General features: G+C 37.9%; 1 protein-coding gene across 7 annotated transcripts in view; it reads right to left on the bottom strand.

The window, feature by feature from the left end:
* Positions 1-24584, bottom strand: part of LOC129749112 (myelin transcription factor 1-like) — a 130363-nt gene that overhangs the window by 79009 nt on the left and 26770 nt on the right. For all 7 annotated transcript variants that reach the window (XM_055744037.1, XM_055743992.1, XM_055744030.1 and 4 more), the window contains exons 3-6: positions 7518-7590; positions 7414-7454; positions 7146-7334; positions 464-1622 (exon numbers count right to left, since the gene is read on the bottom strand). In XM_055744037.1, the coding sequence (XP_055600012.1) occupies positions 464-1622; positions 7146-7334; positions 7414-7454; positions 7518-7590 (1462 nt within the window). The remainder of the gene's footprint in view (positions 1-463; positions 1623-7145; positions 7335-7413; positions 7455-7517; positions 7591-24584) is intronic.

Raw genomic sequence — 24584 nt, 5'->3', positions numbered from 1 at the left:
TATAGACTGATTAATGTAACCCCTAAGCATCAAATTCAAAAGAGAGACGAAATCGATTTTTTAATCAAATTTAAAGTGGTCTCAAAAATTCTGCAACCATGTTTTACGTTCATTGGAGTCGAGTACTGATTTTAAAAATATGGAATATGCCACATTCCCCAGAACAGAAAAAAATCGATAAATATTGAAAAAAAGTGATCAATATTACCCCGGATTACGGTACTAGCTTGAACTTGTTCTGATTGAATTTCTTTTCAGCATAAAGATTCAGTTGAAAAATACATTTTGTAAATATTATAGTGTGTATTTCTTCACAACTTCTTATTTCATTTTGAACATTATTTGTTCCCACAAGCCTAGAGTAAGTTCAAAATTTTATTTATTTTGCCAGAATGTGAATGTGAATGTGAATAACTTAAAATGGACACTTTTAAAAACATTTTACAATTTCAGTTGATCTTACCTATTCGGAAAGCGATTGACGCTCAGATCCAGCGTTTGCCTCTGGGGGCTAGCAATGGGGGACCCAGTTCGACCCCTGTTGGAAGCCGGATTCGGACTCTTGGTACCGCTGCTAGAAGACGGCCGTTCTCCAACTGCTGGTGATTTACTGCCCCGGGTAGTAGAAGCTTCCGCCGCTGAATTCGGCCCCGAAACCGTCTTGACACTCAAATTGATAGCCGAAAATTTCGTTGACGTTGCCGTGGCCAGTGGTGCCGGCTCCGTCACCGCCAAAGACTGGATTGTTCCAATTGTAGTGGAATTGTTGGTGTGACTGTTGTTGTTGCTGCTGCTGCTGCTGTTGTTGTTGTTGTTGTTGTTGTTGTGGATATTCTCCGATTGGGAATCGTACTGTTGGTACACTGGTCGAGGGCAAATTGGGCCATCCGATGCTGGTGCCAAATTGTTGTTGTTCCCTTCGTCCGGTTCCATTTTCAAAGCTGTTGGTTGTTGTGAAGGGGGTTGTGCCGATGCCTCTGAGGCCTGTGGTGCTGTTGCCACCTGGGAAGACTCCGACAGGCCAAGACCCATGGTCTGGCCTTGAGGCTGTTGAAACCCCACCGGTCCCGATGCACTGGATGTGGTAACGCCGCCGTAGTCTTCCATCAGCGGTTGAACGGCTGCTGTTCCGTAGGGAGCATACCGAGCGGCTGTCGAGGAAGCGTATCCGGCATCGTATGGATCGTACGATCGACCCGGATAGCCGCCAAATTCGTAGCCCAAGTGGCCATTCGTATACTGTTGATGGTGTTGCGTTTGATAGTGACCACCGTATCGGTAGTCTGCCTCTCGGCTGTAGCTGCTACTGTCGAGCATCGTTTCCCGATTGCCTGTCGATTCCGAATCGAAGTCGGGTTTCTCTTCTTTGATCGCCGGTTTCGGGTCTTCTTTCGAGGGTGTTTTGACCTCTTCTCCCTGCGGTGGTTGTAAGGGTTGCGGTTCTGTTTCTCTTCTCGATTCTTTACTGCTGTTGTTTTCAGCAGTTGTTTTTAAATTTTGTGGTTCTTCGTCTAAACTGTCACTGTCAGTAGTGCGGAAGTCCAATGGCGAAAGACTACGGCTGTGCTGGGCGTGATTGATGAGAGTCGAGCGGTATTCGTTCAGCTGCTGGTAGTTTAAAACTGGAAAGTTAACGAAAAAAGGAATCAGTTAAACTTGAATCGTCCAAAAGAAATCATAAAATGTGAAAAAAAATCGGAATTCAAAATATTTGAAAAAAGTGTACCCAGAATTGTTCTTTCTAAAAGTTTCCTACTGCTATCTATTGACAACAATTCTATTAGCGTTTATGCGCGGCGTTTTGAAAGAACCAAATCTCAATCCACATTCAGATTTGGTTCTTTCATACTACGCTTTTTCTTGGGATTTGATTCTGGACAAAGATCCCGAACCTGAGTTCTAAAACTGCAATCTGTCCCGAACCTTGCTTCGGGTTTTGATACTGGATGACAAAAATGTCATGTCAATTTTCTATTATGTTTAGAATCAAACCAAAATTTGAGGGTAGTTTTATACATATATTTACTTCAAAAATCAAAAGCAAAGTTAATCAGTGGGGCCTTGAGTATAAAATTGAACGCACTTTCGCTTGATGCCCTCCATAAAAGTCTTTACAGTGCCACCCGGTACCAGTTTCTCAGTTTCTTTTCCATTTTCTTAACATGTCCTTCTCGTCTTTGAATGTCTTCTTGCTCTTCCAAGCCAAAGTTCCCGCTTCATTATTGCCCAGTACTGCTCCACCGGGCGCAGCTCCGGACAGTTTGGCAGTTCCATGTCCTTTGAAACATAATGGACAAAATTGGCCCCATTCCCCTCCAGGACACTTTTATAATTGTGGCATGATGCCAAATCTGTTCAAAATAGTGGAGCTTGGTCGAGCTGCTGCAAGAACGGCAAAAGGCGCTTCTCGAGGCACTCAGTACAGACTTTGGGGAGGTTATTTCTCAAGAGTCAGTTATTGATGGTTTGTATTACCAGGAATTGGTTTCGGATATTAAAAACTCCAAGGCTTTACTTGGAAAGAACCAGTTAGGTTTTGATAAATGGCACAGACGACTTGCCTATCTAATCAATACTGGCGTAACCACACTACTGACATAGATGATAGTAGAAACTTCCAACTTTGAAGCGTCTGAGAAACCCGTGGGTGACGAAGATGAGCATCTCGTGGGTAACGAGAATGTTGAAGACGAGTCCGAAGTCATCGAGGTAGACGATTAAGATTCAATTGAAGAACAACACGTGGGTAACGTTGATGAATCTGATAACGATAGCGCACAAGATCTTGACAGTCACACTGACGGCGAAGGAGCCAAAGTGGAAAAATGCCATCAGCGCAGAATTGAGAACCCTGAGCAAAGTAAGACCTGGAAGACGGTCAAGCGCTTACTTAAAGAACGAAAATCGATCTCATCTTAATGAGTACATTCGATTAAAGAAGACGGAAGATACAAAGCAAGATTAATAGCAAAAGAACGCTCACAGCGACCTGGTTATGACTTTTTTTTACAAGATGGAAATTTGAATTCAAACCATAACAACCGGGTGTTTGCTGCCGTGTGTGGGTTCATCCCACTAAAACCACCTTGGGCTTCGTGTGCCAGATGTGCCCCTTAGTTTCACCCTACGATACTACATCAAGGGGTAGGATGTGCTCATGCACTTATACATCTCACCCTTTTCCTCTTTCTCAATTTTGGTCTTTCTCCTTTATCCTCTTTCTCCTTTTTCCTCCTTCTCCTTTTCCTCTATCGCCAACTTCAGACTGGTACGGAAGACCCCGAGACGTGTGCCGGTTAGGTAACGCTTTCAAAGTAACTCGCTCCCGTCGCAGCATCCACCCCCGCAGGATTTCTAACCACCAAGGCATGGCCGTTTGAGAGACTACCAAGCTAGAATCCCGTCACGACCACCCCGAATGGTATCTCCGCTTCCCTTTGCTGCAGGAAAGATCGTAGCTGAGAACGTGAGACCTTTTAAGTCCCACCACACGTATGAGTCCAGATTAGGGTTATACCGCGCCCTAAGATCGCGTTGCTTTTGAATTGTAGTGTCATACGAGGTCCAAGACCTTCCGTTAGCTTGTCAAATTTGGTTGACTGTCTCGCTCTTTCCTGATATTTATTAGATTACGCATGATTTGCGAGATTTCGTCGACTACAGCACGCCACGACTGTTTGTAGCGACACATTTCACTCACAATATTTTCAGCGTTCAAATTTTGAAGATGTTTTGCCGATTCCTCCGTATCTACGCATTCCGGGCAATAAGGCGAGCTGAAGGTATTGCTCAAAGCATCCATGACCCAAAAGGAACTGCGTCAGTTAGAAGTTGACCTCTCCATACTTCCGATTTACCCAGTCTGAAAATCGCGGGATTAACCTATGTGTCCATCTTACGTTGATCGATGCATTCCATTGCTCATGCCACTTGAGCATCGGACTGCTCGTTGAATTTTACGCACTCCTCTAACAGCTCTTGCTTTGTAACACTCCATATCCTCGGCCAGAGTTATGTTGATGGGGATCATGCCCGCGATGACAAAAGCTGCATCTGCTGATATGGTCTTGTAAGCACAGGAAACTCGCATGGCTATCAGCCGATGTGTGCTCCGTAATTTGGATCTGTTGCGCTCTACTTCTATCGCGGAGCTCCAAGCCGCTCCTTCGTATCGTAGTTTCGACAGTGCTACGCTCGCAAGGAGACGTCTCTTGCAACTCTTTGGACCATGACAGTTTGGCATAATCCAGGCCAATGATTCATTGACTTGCGATGCACTTTCACAACAGTATTTGACATGCGCACCAAAACTTAAGCGATGGTCGACCATTACTCCAAGGTATTTCAGCTGCTGTTTCGAAGATGCTGTGTGCCCTCCAACAGTAATCTCCATGTGCGGTACAACTCTTTTGTAAGTTTTATGGTGAGCTATCTGAAGCTTAACTCCCTCCATCTAGATGCCAACCCTTTCTACGGACACCGTTGCAAGGTCTTCTACCTCCTCGATTGTTTCGCCAGTGATCATGAGCACGATATCGTCAGCAAATCCGACTATCTGCACGCCTGCTGGTAGTTTCAGCGTTAACACCTCATTATACATGGAATTCCAAAGCACAGGTCCGAGTATGGAACCCTGTGGAACACCCGCTGTTAAGGCAGTAGATCGTAATCCAGTTTCGGTTTCGTACGTCAGGACTCGACTTTCGAAGAAGCTTCCTATTATTCGGACCTGGTTATGATTACGATGAATCGTTTGCACCCGTTGTCAAAATGGAGAGCGTTCGTTCAATTTTGTCCTTAACTAACCATTTTGGATCAACCATTCATTAGATGGACGTAAAAACAGCCTTCCTCAATGATCAATTGGAGGAAGAGATATACATGTATGAGATTTCCGAACAACGGAATGGGTAACTCACAACTCGTCAGACTGTAGAAAACCTTGTTTGGCTTGAAACATGCTAGCAGGTCTTGGAACCAACGATTCGTCGGAGTTGAAAGAAACTCGGTTTAATTCCGCTGAAATATGGCTGTTGCGTCTCTCAATATCGGGCAAAGCTCTCTAAACCTTAGTTCTTCATGTTGACGAAATTATTATCGTTGGCAAAAAGGTGGCTAACCTGGTCTCGATTAATACCGAACTTGGAAGGTTATTCCAAATGGAAGATCTCAAAGAAGTTAAACATTTCTTGGGAATGGATTTGTCAAGAGATTATCGATAGCAAACCTTTAAAATTTCTAAGGTGAACACAGAGAGAATATTCAATCGATTTTGTTTGTTTAATAGTAATCCCATGGGTACACTAATGGATCCGAATGTGCATTGGACGAAGAAGAAGGATAGTGAAGCAACTAATCATCCATTCAAGGAACAGCTAGGATGTTTGCCGTATCTGGCTCTTCAACGTGGCCGAAAATTCAGCAAGTTAAAACGGATTCTACGCCATCTACTCGATACGATGAAGACAAAGCTGGTCTACACTAAGGTGATAGATAACCCTGTTGTAATAGGATATGTTGATGCCGACTTCGCAAACGATGTCGATGACAAGAAGTCTTTTTCCGGGCATGCTTTCAAGGTATTTGGAAATCTGGTTTTGTGGTCGAAACCTCAACAGACGGTATGTCTGTCATCTACAGAAGCTGAACTAGTTTCACTCGATATGGCAACCATGCAAGGAATGTGGTTATCAAACCTCCTTGGCGAGCCAACCGACTCTTTTCTTATCATTTCCGAGGCACAGAATTGAAAGCTATTTGAGTTACTAAACATGCGAATTGAGGGGAGGTGTTAAAACACACTCGCGACGACCGAACATCGATGATGTACTCTACGGAGATTTATCCATACTGACGAACCGCGTGGCGAATGTGAACAATAACGGAGAGTCGCAAGTGAGAGGAAACGTCAATTCGCTATTGTTCTAGAATCGATGAAGAGTGAATTCGTAGTGTTCACTAGAATTTCTTCCAGTTGAACAGATAAGAAATCCTTAGGGATTTTTTGCCAATGGGACGAATCGTTAATCCAAGCATATATCAATCACTATTGTAACCTGACCATTATACATGACTTGACGAGAATAAATGTGGTTGTTTTATTCGTTACCGATACAAATACTACTTTGTTTTATTGATATCACAATATTTCGCATGGTCAAATTATGTCACATTATCGGATGATTTCACATAGTTAGATTTTGTCGGACGGTATCACAAGGTCGGATAAAGTTGCATGGTTGGATTATGGAACAAACGTCTGATTTTGTTTCGGTTCGATTTTAGCTCGGTTTACATGCCTTACATATATAACATGTTGAATGTGAACCTTTATCGAAAAGATTCAATAGAGCATAAATAGAGTATATCCGACGGAGACTTCGATCCGATATGTTGAGATCCTCTGCCAATATAGTGGCACTACGACGAGGATTTCTATTAAGGCGCTTCTTGATGATCTTCGTCATGGCAGGTGTCGCCACAGTAGGTCGGCGTCCCTCACCATACCGTTTTTTGGCTCTTCCGGTCTCGAGGTGTCTTTTAACTGTACGGTATACAAAACTTCTGCACACACTAATATCGGACATCTCACGAACTATGTCCTTCTGCCGTTTGCCAGCTAGGAACAAGGCAACCACAGCGCTATGTTTCTGTTCGAGATCCATTTTTCCGGATAACACCTGATTACCAAAAGTAACACTGACATCCAATGATAGCTAAGATTTAATGTAAACAAAGCGACGTGGGGTCGTTAATTACTGTTGTAGTAATGTAGCAGTTCAATTGCCGGACCCTGTATATCCGGCTTGCAATGTTGTATTCCACAACAAAGACGTTTTATTTCGCGTTTACAACGTTCCGATTCATACTAGATCTTCTTCAGGGACCAAAGGCTGATGTTTTCTTGTTAAGATCAACTCAACTGATCGTGGAAAGCTTAGGAAATTTATTGACTTAGGAATTTTAAAATTTTTCTGGAAATTAATCTACATTCAATTGCCTATCTTTTTCAAATGTATATGTACGTAGGGTTATCTGATTTGTTACGCTCAAAAACAATTCTCGGTTTTTTTTTCTACGGATAAGAATCCAAACCTTGAATCCTGGCCCTGTTTCTACTTCACTTAATACATCATGATACTCACCTGCCGAGTGAAGCTTCTGACGGAAGAGTAAACCATTCTGATATTTGAGTTCCCGGGCTGCGGCTTTGCTGGCGGCCGCCTTGGGGCAACCGGATAGACTACGATGCGAGTTACGACCAGCGCTGACGTGTCCCCGTCCGTTACAGCCGGGCGTGGGACATTTGAGAATCTGTTCGTGTAAGGCTAGTACTGTGGAGAAAAATATTAAAAAAAAAATGAATGAATCGGATCGTGGACAAAGTTTAATAACTCGTCCAATCGTACTCACATTCAGAGGAAACTTTATCCTTGCGTGGGCAACCGGAAAGACTAAACAAGGACACAGAAAATTATCAGCAAAATCTTCCAATTAGCTCTAATCTGCAGAATTACCTTCTGTGGTGTGAATATAAACCAGTTACGTGACCGAGACCCACACAGCCGGGAGTGGGACACTTGCTGGATTCTGAAACGGTATCAACAAAACAAAATAGAGTGAAAAATTAATCGGGAACCAACATTATTCAGTTATTGGATAACGCTTGGAGAGCGAATCTCGCCGTTCGATCGAACGAAAGAAATCAAACATCGGTTGAACTAATTAAAACGGTGTCCTCTAACCGGGCAAAAGTCACGTAACGTTAATTTTTCCCGCTGGATCCTTTCACGCCTGTCAAGGTACCAGATTTGCTTCACACTTGTCGTCACAAGCGGCTTAGAACCGCTCGAAAAAGGGGTAGTCGTGGTCAATTCGCTCATCTTTAATGATAGTCCTTTTCTGATTTCTTGTGTCTTTTAAACTCGTATAATAGAACGTGGCCTACGCCTCGAATCGATAATCACTGAGATTTTCCTCAGCGCCTTCAAGTTGGCAACGAACTTGCAACCTACAGGATTTTAAGCATTTAAGGCTTATTCATCCCCTTTACGAATTAACAATCTTTTTCTAAAGAAAAATCAACGTCATATTTCTATATTCAACCTTGCACCAACGTATCCTGTCGAGATTCAACAATTCGAATCGTAGATAGATGAAAAAGTATACACATTTTCGAAACTGTTTGGATAGTGTGAGACGACTCCGGGCCAGAACGAATTTGCATGCAGCAACTTTAGGCAAGGTACTATCTAATCCTGCAGATACCTACTTGAAGTGGGCGCACCAAAGGATGGATCCAGAAGCAATGTAAACAAAACGACCTTTGCCGTTTCGCCGATTTTAAGGAATTAGAGAACCCTTTCTAACCTGGTGATGGCAAAGATGCTACTGGAGGTTGTTTTGTTTAGCTTTTGTGCAGAAGCTCCTGTTCCAGTAGTGATTCCTCGTTTCACTATGAGCGTATCCAAATATGTATGGTGCCAGAATATTTAATGACAAACAGTTTTACGTTTGACGGGAGTCGAGAGCCGTGATCTTAGGTAAACAAATTTAAAATAATTAGTTGAGAAGGCAAACAATAGCTGATGCTGTATTCATAAATGACCAAATTTGAGTTTCAGTTAGTCAGGCTTTCAAATTTTCAAGAAGATTTTCAATATGAAGGATAAATTTCAAACATCAACTATTTCTCTAAGATGATTTTTGATAGAAACCGTTTTACTCGAGTGTATATATTTTTGATTGTTGAACAAAACCCTGAAGTCTAAAAAATATCAAAAACATTTATGAAGTTTAAAGTAGCTGAGTAGAATTCATTTTGTTTATCAAACATTCCAACAAAAAGTTTACTTAAAACAAATTCCATACGGCACCGGTTTGGATATTTTGTATACTTTGAGATATGTAGGGGAGAGTGGGGTAAAGTAGGCCATGGGGAAACGTGGGCAACTCCTAATATCTCAGCTGTGTGTAACGATTAAAATCTCGATCCAACTGTCATCGTCGTCGCTTTGCGTAAGCATGTTTTTCTATATGATATTGACTTATGTACGTATCATAAGGTTGCCAGAGTTTTTTAAACACGTATCCGGGCCGAACAAACTGGGCAATTTAAAAAAAAACTGGCAAAATCCGGGCATTTCATTTCTAAATCAAGATCCGGGAAATATCCGGACAAATATTTTCAAAACCCAGAAATTACTTACGAAAAATCAAAATAAATGAATTGAAAGAAATAATGTTTTCATCAAAATTCAAAAACAAATTTGAAATCGTATTTTAATCTTAGAAAAATCCTTTCATGATTGTTTTTGCAAAATCTGCTCAAATTTTTGTTTTGGTAGCTAAATAAAAAAAATTTACAACAATTTTTTTTTGTTTAAACGCTATGATCATTTAGTATCCGGACACGGTGTGATTTCGGTGATAGCAACATTACTAGAGATCGGATATGCTAAACTTTGGCAGCGTTGTGTTGGTTATGAAAAGGACTATCTTGTTTATTTTTCAAAGATTTTTAAGTTAACGTGTGTTTGAGATATTTACGATGAAAAAAGACAAGGTAAAAACAATTTTGCTCAAATTTGCGCCTTTGCGTCTTGAAAATTCTTCATTGGCGACTTAAAATTTCATGAACTGTTGATTTTTTCTGATTTTTTTTCGGACCAAATGGTTTAGAAGTATAAGGAGCCCCTCTAGGATCCACACGAAGTTCAAACCAACCATCGGAGTGCAACCCTTGATCTTAAATATGGTAAAGAGTCTATGGTTATTGGGGATAACTGAATGCAGACTCCTTAAATAATGCAAAAAATCCATTTCCGGCAGGCAAAAATGATGTCTGACTAGTAGACACCATGTAAATAACTAATAGTGAGCAGTTCAATAGATCACAATCTGTGCAATCGATTTTTACGCAATGTGACAGATGTGTTCTGATGGACAAAGAAATTTATGCTAAATGCTTTTTCCAGGTGAGTTTGTGTTAAATATCATGATTTTGCAAAGGTTTTGCTTCTGTGGTGAAAATAATAGATCAATACATGACTTAAAAATTTGTGCAAAGATAAAAAAGACATTTTATGAAAAAGTATGAGTTTTTCTTGAAATCATTGATAATTTTTTTTTAAAAATTTTCATTAAATATCATGTTAACACCTTTATTTCCTTCATAGAAAGTTTTTCAATCAAATGAATCGTTTTTAAAATACACACGTTTGTAATTGCCCCGATTCTCAATGATCATAGCCTTATTTGCCAAATAAGGTGAAAAAATCCGGGCATTTATAAATGAAATCCGGGCAACCGGGCCGGACCGGACTGTTCTAAAATTTTGTATCAAATATCCGGGCAAACCCGGATAAAACTGGGCAATCTGGCAATCTGAACGTATCATATGCTTCTTTTATTTAACTAGCCTAGAAAACTACTACTGTACTTACATACATAATTAAACAAGCACCTGCAAATTACATCCGTGGGAGACCTAAAGTGTATAACAAAAATATGATCTAATTTTTGTCATGTACTTCCTTGACAAAAAGGAATTTTTGATGAAACATCAATAAATTACACAAACGCAAAGTAAAAAATTAGGTTATGTTACCTTGAAAATGTAAAAAACCTTGCCATTTTTTTTTTATTCTTCTTGTCTTTTTTGATAAAGAAATTGTGAAGCAAAAAATTCTGTCTGTTCCCTATAGACCCGAGAACTACTGAACCGATCAACGTGAAATTTGGTATCTGAGCGTTTTTGAGGCCGAAGATGATTTCTATAATAATAACAAACCGTCCGACTTAAGGGAGAGGAGGGGGGTCTCCCATACTAAATTATCATTCAAAACCAAATTTATTATCGATGAGATAATTTATTGTTTCGATGGCTTAGTTTTAATTTATTCAGTTGCTTGATTGTGATGAATATCCAAGCTTTAAGCTGAAAAGAAAAAAATAGAAAATAAAGATGGGGTCCCATATAAAGTCCACATAAAAAGTGACAGGACTTGGACAATTTTCAAGCTATTTTGATCAAATTTGGCTCACATCTATCCTTTATAGTTATAAGATGGTTTCAAATTTTACAAGGCGTATAAAGAAGAAGGATCCTGCACAATTTATGGCTTAGCTCAAGAACTGTTCAAGCACATGTAACCAAGTTTGGCATAGAAATGAATTTAGAAAGAAGAAATGTTTCTATGATGCTTTGAGACCCCTCTTTCCTTCCAATGGGGATTCTTCTACTATCTCTACACACTCGCTCCTCTCCCCTTCAATTTTATTGGCAAATTTGCAGGGGAAAAACAATTTTTATGTATTTTGTTTAAAATTCGGTAAACAAATAAAGACAAAAAACTGTTAAAAAACGAAAAAGATATTGTGGAACATCGGTTTTTTATCTACTTTGTTAATTCTCAATTTTTTTAAATTTTGAATACAAAATAACCCGGGTTTTCGATTTTTAGGAATGTTGTAAGCGTGCATTTTTGTGGCCTTTTTTGGCTCACACAGAAGAGGGGAGCCTTATTTAGCATGGGAATGTATGAGAAGGAGAAATATTTTTTTGAGACCACTTCCTCTTTCCAATAGATAACTTTGAACCTAATCATGCAAACTGAACCAAATTGAGCAGTGGAGGGTATTTGAGTACAAAATATTATACTAAAGCTATGATCATTTAGAATCCGGGCAGTTACAAACATTTTCTGCAAACATTTGTCCTTCAAATACATAATTTGATTCGGTTTTCAAGTTTTTTAAGGCCTTCGAATTGCTCATAACAAATTTTAACCGTTTTCTAAAAAAAAACAATTTTTTTTAACCAGTTGCACGATTCTTCGTCACTTATAAGTCTTCTAAAGCAATACCATAGTGATAAATTATTATATTTTTTTCTGAACGCGTTTTTAGGATTTTTTTTCTAGATATAAATTTTCCTCGAAGACCTCATTTTTGTGAAAGCCCCGTTTCTTTATTAGAAATTTCGTATAATATTAGACGTTTAGCAAAAGTGTCGAAACTAGAAAAGAATCCACAAATTCACATTTTTTTTTTAAACAAATTTCGTCAAAGTACCAGTACTCAATCTTGATTTCTTGAATCTCAGGTAAATTTTCCCGTCGTTTTCCCTTAGAAATTAAGCTATTTGTTTATTTGTGTGAAAACATCAACGGATCACATGTTGATCCTAACGATAAGTTCTTTTATTGCCTTTGGAAGGCTTTTTCAATTTTTATAATCCATGGATAGCTATCATTAGCTTTGCTTTCAATTTAATTGAAAACGAAAATTTTCGAAGACCTTTTCATAATTCATATACAAATTTGTACCGTTTTCTTGAAACAAATTCGTTTTTGTTAAAACTGATGTTTCTTTTCATCATCATTTCCTCTTAAAATTCTGGTAAAGAGTGATAACTTATAGCATTAAAAAAGTCCCATCAGTTTTGAACGTTAAATCGTTATAGTAATTTATTAACATAAATCCCTTTTTCCTGTCCGTATATTTGAGAAATTTTCCCACATTTTAACTTTTTCCCGCCCTGATATTTTTGAACCGTAAAACCCCTGTTTTTTTCATTGCAGTTCCGTTAAAAATCATTTCATTGAGATGTTAAGCTAGGTTATTTAAAACTCAGAAAAAAAACATAATTTTGCAGGTTTGTGAACTTATTTCATCTGAAATTACAGTTACATTCTTGATTCTAGAAAAATATTACAGATATCATAGGTTATCTATACTTAATTTAATGCATCAACTCAATTGATCAATTTACCTACAGTTTTATGATTAAGTATGGAATAGAATTTAATGATTATTTACAATCTATCGAAGAAAATATTGAAACATAATAAAAATTTGAAAAATGTTCGCGGCCGCACAACAATGTCTAGAAGGACACATGCGGCCATCGGGCCGCGCTTTGCATAGGCATGGGATAGATGATTTCTGTTAATTTTTTTTTTGCATTACTTTAAAAGTTATTGAGAAAATGGATTTTTATATGACATTATTTCCAAAAATATTATTAGTTTTGAAAGTTGTAGCAAAGCACACCGGGTCAGCTTGTCAGTTTATAAAGTTTTTTAATATGCTCAGTATACGGTAAATACCGATTTTTGGTCGAAATTTCCCTAAAAAATCGGTATAAATGCCGATACATCTGTATGTGTGGCATCGCTAGGTGTTAGAGATGTCTTGGTTTTCCAAAATTTATCTTGACTTTCGAGAGTACGTCCTGATATTTCAAAAACACTCTGATTGTCCTAATTTTTTAAAATTAGTTTTTAAAATATCCCGAATTTTGCTGATTGTCAAAAAAATATCGAAATTGCAATTGAATTAGTACACCCAAAATTCAGCCTCTGTGCCAATGGCGCGTAGTCAATTCCATAGCATCATTGGTACAAGAAGATAACGCGACCGGCACTGATTCGATTTACGCTCATCGGCATTAACCTCCCAGCGTAACCGAATTGCGTATGTCTGAATGAAACAAAATAAAAACGTTTTCGCGTCCCTCCCCATCGCATCACAAGCCGAAGAAGGATGGAAATAAATACCGGCCAACACCAGGCAGCCAGCGAACCGAGCACTGTGCGTGTGAATGTAGCAAAAGCAACAAAAAAAACATCCTTCTAATTCAATCAACCGGCAAACACGGCTAAGCTGTGCGTGTGTATGTAGCAAAAGCAACAACAAAAACATTCCTTCAATTCACAGGCAAACAACACCGGCCAAGCTGCCCGGCTTTAGCAGCTGTGTATATGTAGCGTGTGTATGTAATAGCAGGCAGTAAGCAAAGCACAGTTCTCATTCAATGGGTTTCCCGTTCCTTCACTCCCGTTCCCTTTCCCGTTTCCATCTTAAGACAAAGGAATGCATTGAAAGGAGGCCAAACGCCGGGAAGCCGCCGTTGTACGTTTTTTGTGATTGATCGGTAACAGAAAGCCTATGACAAATATCCCTCGTCCTGCATGAAGCTCGAATAGTACACTGGTTAGAATGCCGGACTGGCAAGACGATACAATTGGTGATGTGAGTTCGATTCTCACAACAGCACTGTGGTTTTAATTTTTATTTTTTTGTTTCTGGGATGAATTATCCAATAGGAAGGAAATCCCATAAAATGTTTTTCTTATTTCGCTTGAATGTAGTGGTCATCATTTTGGTTGGGAGCCGAGTCCTTATGCCAGTTACGGTTTTTCAAACATACCGTCTTCGGCACAGTGCACATTTCAGAGCATTATCGGCACAGAGATTTGCTAAAAAGGCATTGGATTTTTGCAACCTCTTCTATGGGTGTAGTTAAATGATGAAAATCAACCGAATCTGTAAAAAAACGGCTCAACCTCTTCAACCGATAGTAACCTTCAGTTTAGATGATATTTAACAAAGGCGAATCTACCAAGCAAGCAAGCGTTCTTAAAAAGTAATCAAATATGATTTTAGATCTCATTCATGAATTCATTAGAAGTACCAGAAGAACACTTGTTTTAGGTTGCACCTGAGTTGTGTAACAAACCGTCCACTAGAGTCACATTGACGCTCTATAAAGGATTAGAAATAAATTTAAACAAAATCAAAGATATGTTTTTTTTTCTCAAGAAAGTTCAGATCGAAACTGGGTAGAAATACATTTAAACCTTTCAATTTTGCTTTAAATTAGCTCATCTTAAGCAATGCAGCTTGCGTCCATCCTAAGCAAATATTTACCTACGGCAGAGCAAGTGAGTGAATCACTCCAAATGTAAAGCCAATGAGCCAATCTTTTCCTATCCATGTCTACCCTCATCTTTTGTTGAAACCTCTCAACACCCACATGTGAAAAGAATTGTAACATCTCCCCACAGGAAAATACCAGCTTTACTTCCCCCAGTTTCCCTAAATAGTTGATAACATACTCGTTTTGAGGGAGTCCCTGTTTTAAAAATGATTCTACAAATGAATTTACGAAGCCATCATCTATCCCCCTGTACCTGATCAACTCCATCAGCACCACGTGAGTTGTCAGGATAAAAATCTGATCCTGGCCAAAATCAACAAGCACACATTTCCGGACCAAACTATTTAAACCTGTTCGTTGATTCCGGCTGTCAATCCCCTTCTCCCCTTCCATAAAACAGAAAGAGCTAAGTTGAGAGAATAAAGTAGGAATCCATTTGGGAAAGGTGACTGAAAAATAGAATCCTCACCTCTAGAATTCTATGAATCTCCAGGTTCTAGAATTTTCAGAAATTCATGGCCAAAGTAGGTTCATCAAAAAACAAAGCGGAACGTGGTTTGAGGAAGAGAGCAATCGGTTGTCGTCCACCAGAGTTTTCCTAAAAAGTCCTTATCAGCTCCGGCCCTTTGCTGCCAACGTTCCGTCCGGAAACTAGGGTTCTCCTGAAGGACGTGTTTTTCTGATCCCACATTCTCTACTTTCCCCTCACGTGCCGAAAAAAAGGACACGAAGAATTCTAATCGGCTGCCAGGAGTTTGCTGAAAGCATTCCAGGTTATGGAACGCTAGTGCGAAGATAAAAAGAGTGTGCGGGAAAAAGTAACACATGTTTGGGCTACCTTCCGTTTTTGTCTTTAGGATATCTTCAACAGAATAAATGAATTCGATAAATATTTGTTGGAAGCATTATCTGTTTATAGCAGCTAGATATTCATTGTAAAAATCTATTATTTATTATTTAAAAAAAAAATACTGAAAATAATACAGAATACATTAGATTTTTATCAGTCAAACGCCAATAATGCTTAGATCTGGGATTTTTTTTAATGGCTATTAATCTTCCTGAATCTCAGTTGTATTGGGGCTCTTCCGGAACTGTCGGATGATGTCTTTCAAAGCAAGGCTAACCTCAAACAGATCCTGCATTAAGAAGAACATTCCGAGTTCGATCTACACCCAGCAAACATTTAAGAAGGTATATTACAGAAACAACAGAATTATTCAAACAGTTATACCAGATGAAAAGATTTCATTAAACTTACTAAAATAGCATACAGCTACAAAAGTGGAGGCGAAATACATACAATGACCAGATCCCAACGATTCGATTTCCACACAAAATGCAAAATAAATGATTTTGAGTAATTAGACTAAAACGAAAAAAAAAATTCTTCGACTGAGATTTTAAAACTCCAGTCCTCCGAGTTCGCAGTCCAGTGTCTTACCACGATGCCAACTCATCAGTTGATATATCCCACGCTATAGCTCTATAAGTGAGATATTCCCAAGTAACACTGATAATTCTATTGGACTCCTCAAGCCGCTGATAAAACCAAAACTTTTTCTGGAAGCCTGCTATAAAACTTTAAATGTTACTTGGGTTCTATTTACGACCCGGTCAAAGGGAGAAAGGGAGAGCTCGGATAGAGTTTCAATCGATGGACCGCCCATTTATCGTAAATCAGTTCACTCAAATCGTAAATATCGAATATGCATAATCTCGATTTAAGATATCAGACATATTGACTACCCAAGCAACCAAAAGTCTCATAAAACAGGTACAAAAACGCTTACTCAGCCCATCATTGATATAAATCCATTCTTTGCAGATCAAAATTTATGTTCTTATGGATACTTTCAAGTTCCAAAACAAGTCTTAATGATCTTCTTTTCAGCTTCTTGCGGCCATTTAATTCAGCTTCCAAAAAATCGTAAAATGATCAAAAAATCTCTCTCTATCTCAACTGCACCTTGGTATCGGTTCATATCACCTTCTCTTGATTATTTACTACGTTCTGTACATGGTGCCACCATGATGCCACGCACCGAAAACAAACTCGACAAATTGCCCAATTGCTTCTTTCCTACATTTCCTACATACATCGCATCAGAATGGTCACTCAATTACCTAATTACTTATTGAAAAAAAACTGAGCCGGCTTGGGAATCGAACCCTGACCATCGTGGTGAGAATCGAACACGCTACCTCTAGATCACGCCTAGATGTTGATCAAACTGAAACTAAAACTCGATGTGGTGATTTAATTTTGAAAGCAGCTCAATGCACTTTTGTGACTTAGTAAATCCCATTTTGAGCGCTTTTGTGCCCTATATGTGACTTAGTAAATCCCGTTTTGAGCACTTTTGTGCCCTTCATGTGACTTAAGTCCTATACAACGTACATATAAATCACTTTTGCAGCTTTCAAGTTAATTAATGAGTACATTGAGTTCACTCATGGGAATTGGGCAAAATAAGTCACAAACAACGTACATATTCATCAAATTTTCAGCTTTCAAGTTCATTAATGAGTACATAAAGTTCACTTAAGGGAACTGGGCAGTTGATTCTATTTGTCAGCCAATATGTAACTTTCAAAGCCTTTATTCAAATAAATATGTGACTTTGGGTTGCTTGGGTAAACTGATTCCGACCCAACTATTTTCGTTTGGGAAGCTGTTCAATTATATCAGGATTTTTAACGATTCGATGACTACAGTGACCTCATTCACTGACGCATGCCGCAAAAACAAAGAGTTAGAAATCCCGCCAATAAATGTACCTGTAGGAGTTGAAACTTTAGTCTACGGTAATTTTGTTTGCGAGAGATTTTTCGATACTGATGGAATAACTGTTAAAGGTCTTCAATTATCATGTTGGTTTTCAAGAAAGTATTTACCAGCTATTAGGTTCATTTCAGGTTTGTTCGTCAAGTCCTTAAACAACTACCATCAAACAAGCGATAGCTTGTTGTCATTTTTCACTTCACATATTCTCTAACCGGGAAAGTACTCATCTATCAAGAGTACTTTGATACTCTTACACGGAATATCTGGCAACACTGTTGCGTTACCACGAACCCAATTTGAGTAGTCTCGCCTATCGTGTGATGATTTAAACATTTGTACCACCATTTTCACGATTTTTTCTACAGCTATCGTTCAAACAAATGTATTCAAATTTTTTGCATTATACAAAGCATTGTTAAAAGCACATGTAGTAATTTTTTCGTAGAAAAATATTGAAAAATGAGCCGGTTACGGAGCACTTTCGAGGATGCCTTTTAGAAAACAGGATTTGCGGTGGACACTGTATCCCAACACAGAATCATCTGAAGTCAAAAAATCAGAGCAAAATATTTTTAATAAATATTTTTCTGGACCCCAACGTTTTTATTTAACTTATAAAAAAAATTTTATGAAATTTTTGTGACTGTTTGAAGTAAAAACTACGATTTTTCACGAAAAAATCCGCCATTTTTTATCTGTAAAATCTCCCCAAAGTAAAAAAAAAAGAAAAACGTTGGGGTCTGGTACTTTATTTGTAGAAAATATGTTCCAAATTTGTAAGAATCTGATAAGTAGTTTTCAAATGACGATGTCCACGGACTTTAAAAATGTGCTTTCGAGAAAAACGCGTTTGAAGTTTCTGCTCTTGCTTTGTTGCAGTATTAGAAAGGAGGAGATAAAGGCCTATAATTTCTACAGTTTTGCTTTAATTGACTTGAAAATTTGACACAACACTCTTGAAATGTTTTACAATAAGCAAATAAACAAATAAAAAAAAATCGATTTTTTGAAAGTGTTAGACCCTACCCCCTCCCCCTTAAAAGCCGTGTTTCACTTACAACAATTATATCAAAAATAACTTTAGAGTGTTCAATAATTTCTAATAAATTGTCAATTTTTTCCTGATCGGTCATGCTTCATATAATATTCCATTGGAAAATCCGTAACTTTTTTGAACTATTCCTGATCACGAAGGCATTAAAATCCAAAATTCTACCGGATCCGGCAATTGAAGTGCTACATTCAAATAAACATAAATTGATCAAAACAACAACTTTTTCTTTCAAATTCATTAAATTTTTCTTGAAAAAAATTACTTTTTCCAAATTCACTTGTAAAGTTCGACTTGTTCGCCCTTGAGTTTAACCACTCGCCGCAGACGGTCGAGGAACGCATCGTATGAGGTTCGCAGGTGTTCTTGTGGTATTTTATCCCAGGCTGCCACGAGATGTCGCTTCAGGACCTCCTCACCTTCATGTTTCTTAGAGTAGACTTCGGCCTCAAACATACTCCAAACAGCGAAATCCATAGAGTTTAGGTCTGGCGAACTCGCAGGCCATTCGAAGCTCGAAATGCACCCTGGAAAATGTTGCGCAATCCAAAGTTGAGTTTTCTTTGCTTTGTGAGCCGGCGCCGAGTCCTGTTGGAAAACCCAATCCCTGAAACAAAAATGTAGACGTGCCCACGGTTTGACGATATTCTGTAAAACTAGTTCCCGATATGTATTTTGGTTGATCTTCACTCCTTCAGGGACAAAAACCAGCGGAGTCCAGCCATCACGGGTGATTCCGGTCCAAACCATCACCGATACTGGTTTCTGTCGCCGGGTGGCCGTCAGCAAGTCGGCATGGCTTCGTGGTCTGTCTGGAAACCAAACCTTGTTGTTCTGCTTATCCACGAACTGCTGTACGGTGAAAAGTCAGTGAACACGATATTTTTCAACCTTCCTTCGGCGGCCCTCTTCAGCAGCGCCTTTTTACCCGTTCTTGTTTCTGCTCCACCGTAAGGTCTTAAACCTTTTGGATCTTGTAGGGCTTGATCTGAGGGCTTTATCTTTCAGGATCCGACGGAGACTTCGATCCGATATGTTGAGATCCTCTGCCAATTTAGTGGCACTACGACGAGGATTTCTCTTAAGGCGCTTCTTGATGATCTTTGCCATGGCAGGTGTCATGGCAGGTTTTTTTTACACTCCCGGTCTCCAGGTATCTTTTAACTGTACGGTATACAAAACTTCTGCACACACTTATAACGGACAGCTCACGAACTTTGTTCTTCTGCCGATTGCCAGCTAGGAACAAGGCAACCACAGCGCTACGTTTCGGTTCGAAATCCATTTTTCCGGATAACACCCGATTACCAAAAGTAACACTTACATCCAATGATAGCTAAGCCTTAATGTAAACAAAGCGACGAGGGGTCGTTCAATACTGTTTCGTGTGCAACGAAATAATTGCTGATGAAATAATGTAGCAGTTCAATTGCCGGACCCTGTACGAAGGTTTTGTTTCTGTGGTAAAAATAATAGATCAATACATGACTGGAAAAAGTGCGCAAAGACCAAAAAGAGATTTAATGATAAAAGAGTTTTTCTTGTTATCAACAATAATCTATTTTTTATATTTTTATATTAAATATCATATTAACATAGGCTTGCCAGATATTTTCAGAAAAAAGCGGAACATTTTTTGAAAAAAAGCGGGACACAGCCGAAAAAAGCGGGACATTTAAAAAATTCTTAAAATAGAAGCTTAATTGTATAGCCAAACTTATACGTATACGTATCTAAAGCTTAGTTCTTTTAGAAATGGGACACTTTCATTTGCTAATAGCTCGTTAACTAGTTATTGGATATTAAAAATTTTGACAGCATTTTGTTGCCTGTAAAAAGTACAATTCGACCTATTTTTTTCAAAATTTAAAATTTACGCGTTTTTGAGATATGTACGATGTAAGAGAAAAAGAAAAAAATAATTTTGCACAGTTTCCTTTAAAGTTCGTCATTATCAAATTGATAGCTGACAAAACCGTTGATTATTCAAAGAATTACTGAGTTTTTGTGGTGGATAAGTATGCAACCACTGTCAATAATGTCCACAAAGTTCAAATCAAGCATTGGAGTGAAGCACATGATCGGCAACAACGGTTAAGGATCATCAAGGAAGTCAAGTCTCATACCAGCATTTTTAATTTTCAATAAACGAAAAACTAAGGGTAGATCGCTGAAATGTCCTAAACAATTTTCTCCGATAAGCTGAAAGTGTTACCTAGTGATGACTCATAGAAATCCAACCTCAAACAACCATTTTTTGATAGTTCCAAAGCTCTTAAGCTGTAAAACCGGTACCGAAAAAAAACGATCAAAAATGTGGTCAAAAATAATCAAATATGTTCATTTCTAAACAACTGTGTCCACTTAAATGCTTCCAGTTTCCAGTTTCCAGAGAAGTATTGGACCAAAAAAGTATCAGAAATGGAAGAAGGAGGGTGAAGCCACCTAAAATATAGATTTTACGAAGTATAAGTTGGAGAAGCTGATCAATACCATGACTGAAAAAAGTGTGCGCCGGCCAATGGGAGATACCAAGAATAAAGTAGAAATTTCTTTAACAAAAAACGGTAAATATTTTTTTTCAAATTTTTTCATGAAAGATCATAACATTACCTTCTTTTTCTTCATAGAAAGTATTTGGTTCAAACGAATGGTTTTTGAGATACAGGCATTCGTAACTGTCCCATTTCTAAAAGAACTAAGCTTTATATATGTATATGTATTCCTAGAAAGTATACTAAGGTTTTTTACGTTTATTTTGCAATGTTTTTCTATCATGGCTCCTATGTACACGATTTTTTGCAATGCACGCGAATGGATACGTTATTAGTCAAGTCCTATATGTGAACGGCGAATTTGATAACACGTAAAAATATTTGAGGAACAACAAATACATTTCAAATATGTTTTAAAAATTCGAAACTCGAGAAAATTTCCATCATTATATATTTTGGACAATTGAGTCGAAAAAGGCTGTGTGTGATAAAAGGCAATTTAACTAAGATATGCAATTAATTTTTTTTCAAACAGCTCTTGATAAATTTGGAAAATAGATAAAAACTAATTTAATCAATTTGTGCACTTTTTTAGCAAAACTGTAGAACACTATAAAGGTTTGGATATTGAAGATTTTATTTCAATGATCAGCTTTCTCGAAGACCGCGAGTCATTTTTTCTTCACAGAAAAAAGGTATAAAAGTTTTCTTATTGTTAATTTTTCCCAATTTCTCGAAAATTGGAGTTTTGACAACATTTTTAGGCAATATTTACCCACATTAAATCTTAGATATTTCCGAAACAATAAGTCCAATCATTTTGCAGTCTTCAACAAAGCTCTCAAATAAGTTAAAATCTTTTATATCAAATATTCACTTTTTTCAGCAGTGTCAGGAATGTTATCGTTTTGAATTTCTAAAAATTGTAGAATTTAATATTTTTAAAGCGATGTATCTTTGTAAATAGAATATCTAGACAAAATCTGAATCCTTGATAAGATGGAGGATATTCAAAGGATTCTAAATCAGTTTTTGTTTTTCAAGAAGGATTGTTGGTTCGTCAGTTGTCAATGATCGTTTACCCGAAATTGGTCAATTTCAAAATTCCCACACGCCATATAACTAAAACAAGAGCTTAACAAAATCGGACAAATGATTCGAATTCAAGACGACAAAATCATCCAAAATCAGTAAATTGAAACATAAGCACCAAAAATGCTGTTCTCTACTGTAATCATTTGGAAGCAAGCATTAAGGTTAAAATTTACATTACATTGGTTGAACGTGGTCCAAGAACACTTAACTGAATCATAATCTTACTGTAATTTTAGAGTTATTCAGCATTGTCTTACATAAACTATGAAAAATTCTGCTTATTTTGAGAAAAAAGACGTTTTTAACCAGATTTTTCTTGTTGTACCAATGAATTAAAATTGATGTTAAAGTTTTATTTTTTGCTGTGAAAGTCAGTGAACTTCAGTTTTACAAGAAAAAAAAGCGGGACATTTTTAGGAAAAAGCGGGACGGCGGGACATTCAATAAAAAAGCGGGACATGTCCCGCTTTTGCGGGACTGATGGCAACCCTAATTAACACCTTCATTTTCTCCATAGAAAGTTTTTCGATCAAATGAAAAAGATTTTAAATACACACGTTTGTAACTGACCGGATTCTAAATGATCATAGCCTTAGCTTGTACTAGCGAACTCGTGACACTGGTTTTCGTCACCTACAAGTCAATTATTTTCACTTGAGGGGTCGCTATGGAATCTAAACTAACCTCTCGCGGTACAAACACTAGTAGCTTGCACTAGCGAACTCGCGAAACTTATTTTCGTCACCTACAAGTGAAACCTTTTCGCTTGACTTGTCGCAAGTTTAAATTGTAGCTTTGTTCATTACTACTGGTACTTACACTAGAAGCTTGAACTAGCGAACTTGCGCCACTTTTTATCGTCGTCTACAAGTCAAACCTTTTCACTGAGGGGTCGCAAGTTGGAATCGGAGCTAAATTAATTTCTACCGATACTAACATTATTAGCTTGTACTAGCGAACTCACGACTCTAATTTCCGTCTCCTACCAGTCAAACCCTTTCACTAATGAGGTCGCAAGTTGAATTCAAACCTAAACTTATTTCTATTTACACTAGTTGCTTGTACTAGCGAACTCGCGACACTATTTTCCGTCATCTACAAGTCAAACCCTTTCACTTGACCGGTCGCAAGTCTAAATCAGAGCTAAACTAATTTCTCGCGATACTTGTGCCGTTAATCATCATTAATTTGTTTCAATTTCACGTTTGATCGCCCCTAAGACACGGCAACTAATTACACTAGTTTACAGCATTTTTGAACTCAGTAAACTGAAGGTTATTTCTGATGTGAAATCGGGCGCTGAATCCGAAAATGAAATTCAAAACAATCTCAGTAGAGCCGTTTTTGAGTTATGATGCAAATATGAAATTTCGGAAAAATTAAAAAAGTTCTTGTGCTTAGATTAAAATATCTCGGACGGCATAACAGTAATTTGAAATTCCTCTTTTGCATATTGAAGGTGAATAAATTTTCTATCGATCATCTGAACACAGTTTTTGCGTTTGACCAACAGTATTGTTGATATTAGTGACTTTATGAGAAAAAAATTTATAAAAAACGCATTTTTTTAGAGAAATTTTTATTTCAACGAAAGTTTTAGACTCGATGGTAGCTTTTAAATAATCTGGTTTTCTTTTGCGCTTAAATGTCAATTTTAAACAAAGATTTCAAGTGATTATTTATCGAAATCGGTTGAAAATTGAAGAAGTTATGGCTGCTTTACCATAATAGTATTTTTTTGTAGTTTTTCATAATTTAACGAACCGCAGTACACTTATCATAGTATAGGAAGAATGAAACGTGATGAATCTCACTCACTCCAAGTCAAAATTATTTATTAGTTTACCAGAAGGTCACATGTCAAGTTTCAGGAAGATCTGACCATAAGGAGGGGTTGCTTGAGTCTCAAACGTGAATAAAATTTTGAGGTATTTTGCCCGGAAGGAACGAAAAATACTGGTTTTTCATCTATAACTTCTTTCATCACTAGCTGATTGTTTTTTATGGTTGATTTTCTTAAAGCCTAAGTTGAGACAAATATTTCACCCGAAGACTGTAACTCGATTGGATTTGAAACAGTAAAGTTATTGCGGTTCAAAGATTGTGTTTTGGTCGAAAATTCTCGTATAAAACGCAATGAGTAAAAAGTACTCATTGCGTGTTGGACAAAATTTGCGGCCTTTGAACTGCAATAACTTTTCTGTTTCAAATCCAATCGAGTTACAGTCTTCGGGTGAAATATTTGTCTCAACTTAGGCTTTAAGAAAATCAACCATAAAAAACAATCAGCTAGTGATGAAAGAAGTTATAGAGGAAAAACCAGAATTTTTCGTTCCTTCCGGGCAAAATACCTCAAAATTTTATTCACGTTTGAGACTCAAGCAACCCCTACTTATGGTCAGATCTTCCTGAAACTTGACATGTGACCTT

Source organism: Uranotaenia lowii, chromosome 1 (genome assembly GCF_029784155.1).
Source record: "Uranotaenia lowii strain MFRU-FL chromosome 1, ASM2978415v1, whole genome shotgun sequence".
Classification (NCBI taxonomy): domain Eukaryota; kingdom Metazoa; phylum Arthropoda; class Insecta; order Diptera; family Culicidae; genus Uranotaenia; species Uranotaenia lowii.
This window is presented reverse-complemented; position numbering and strand designations above follow the sequence as displayed.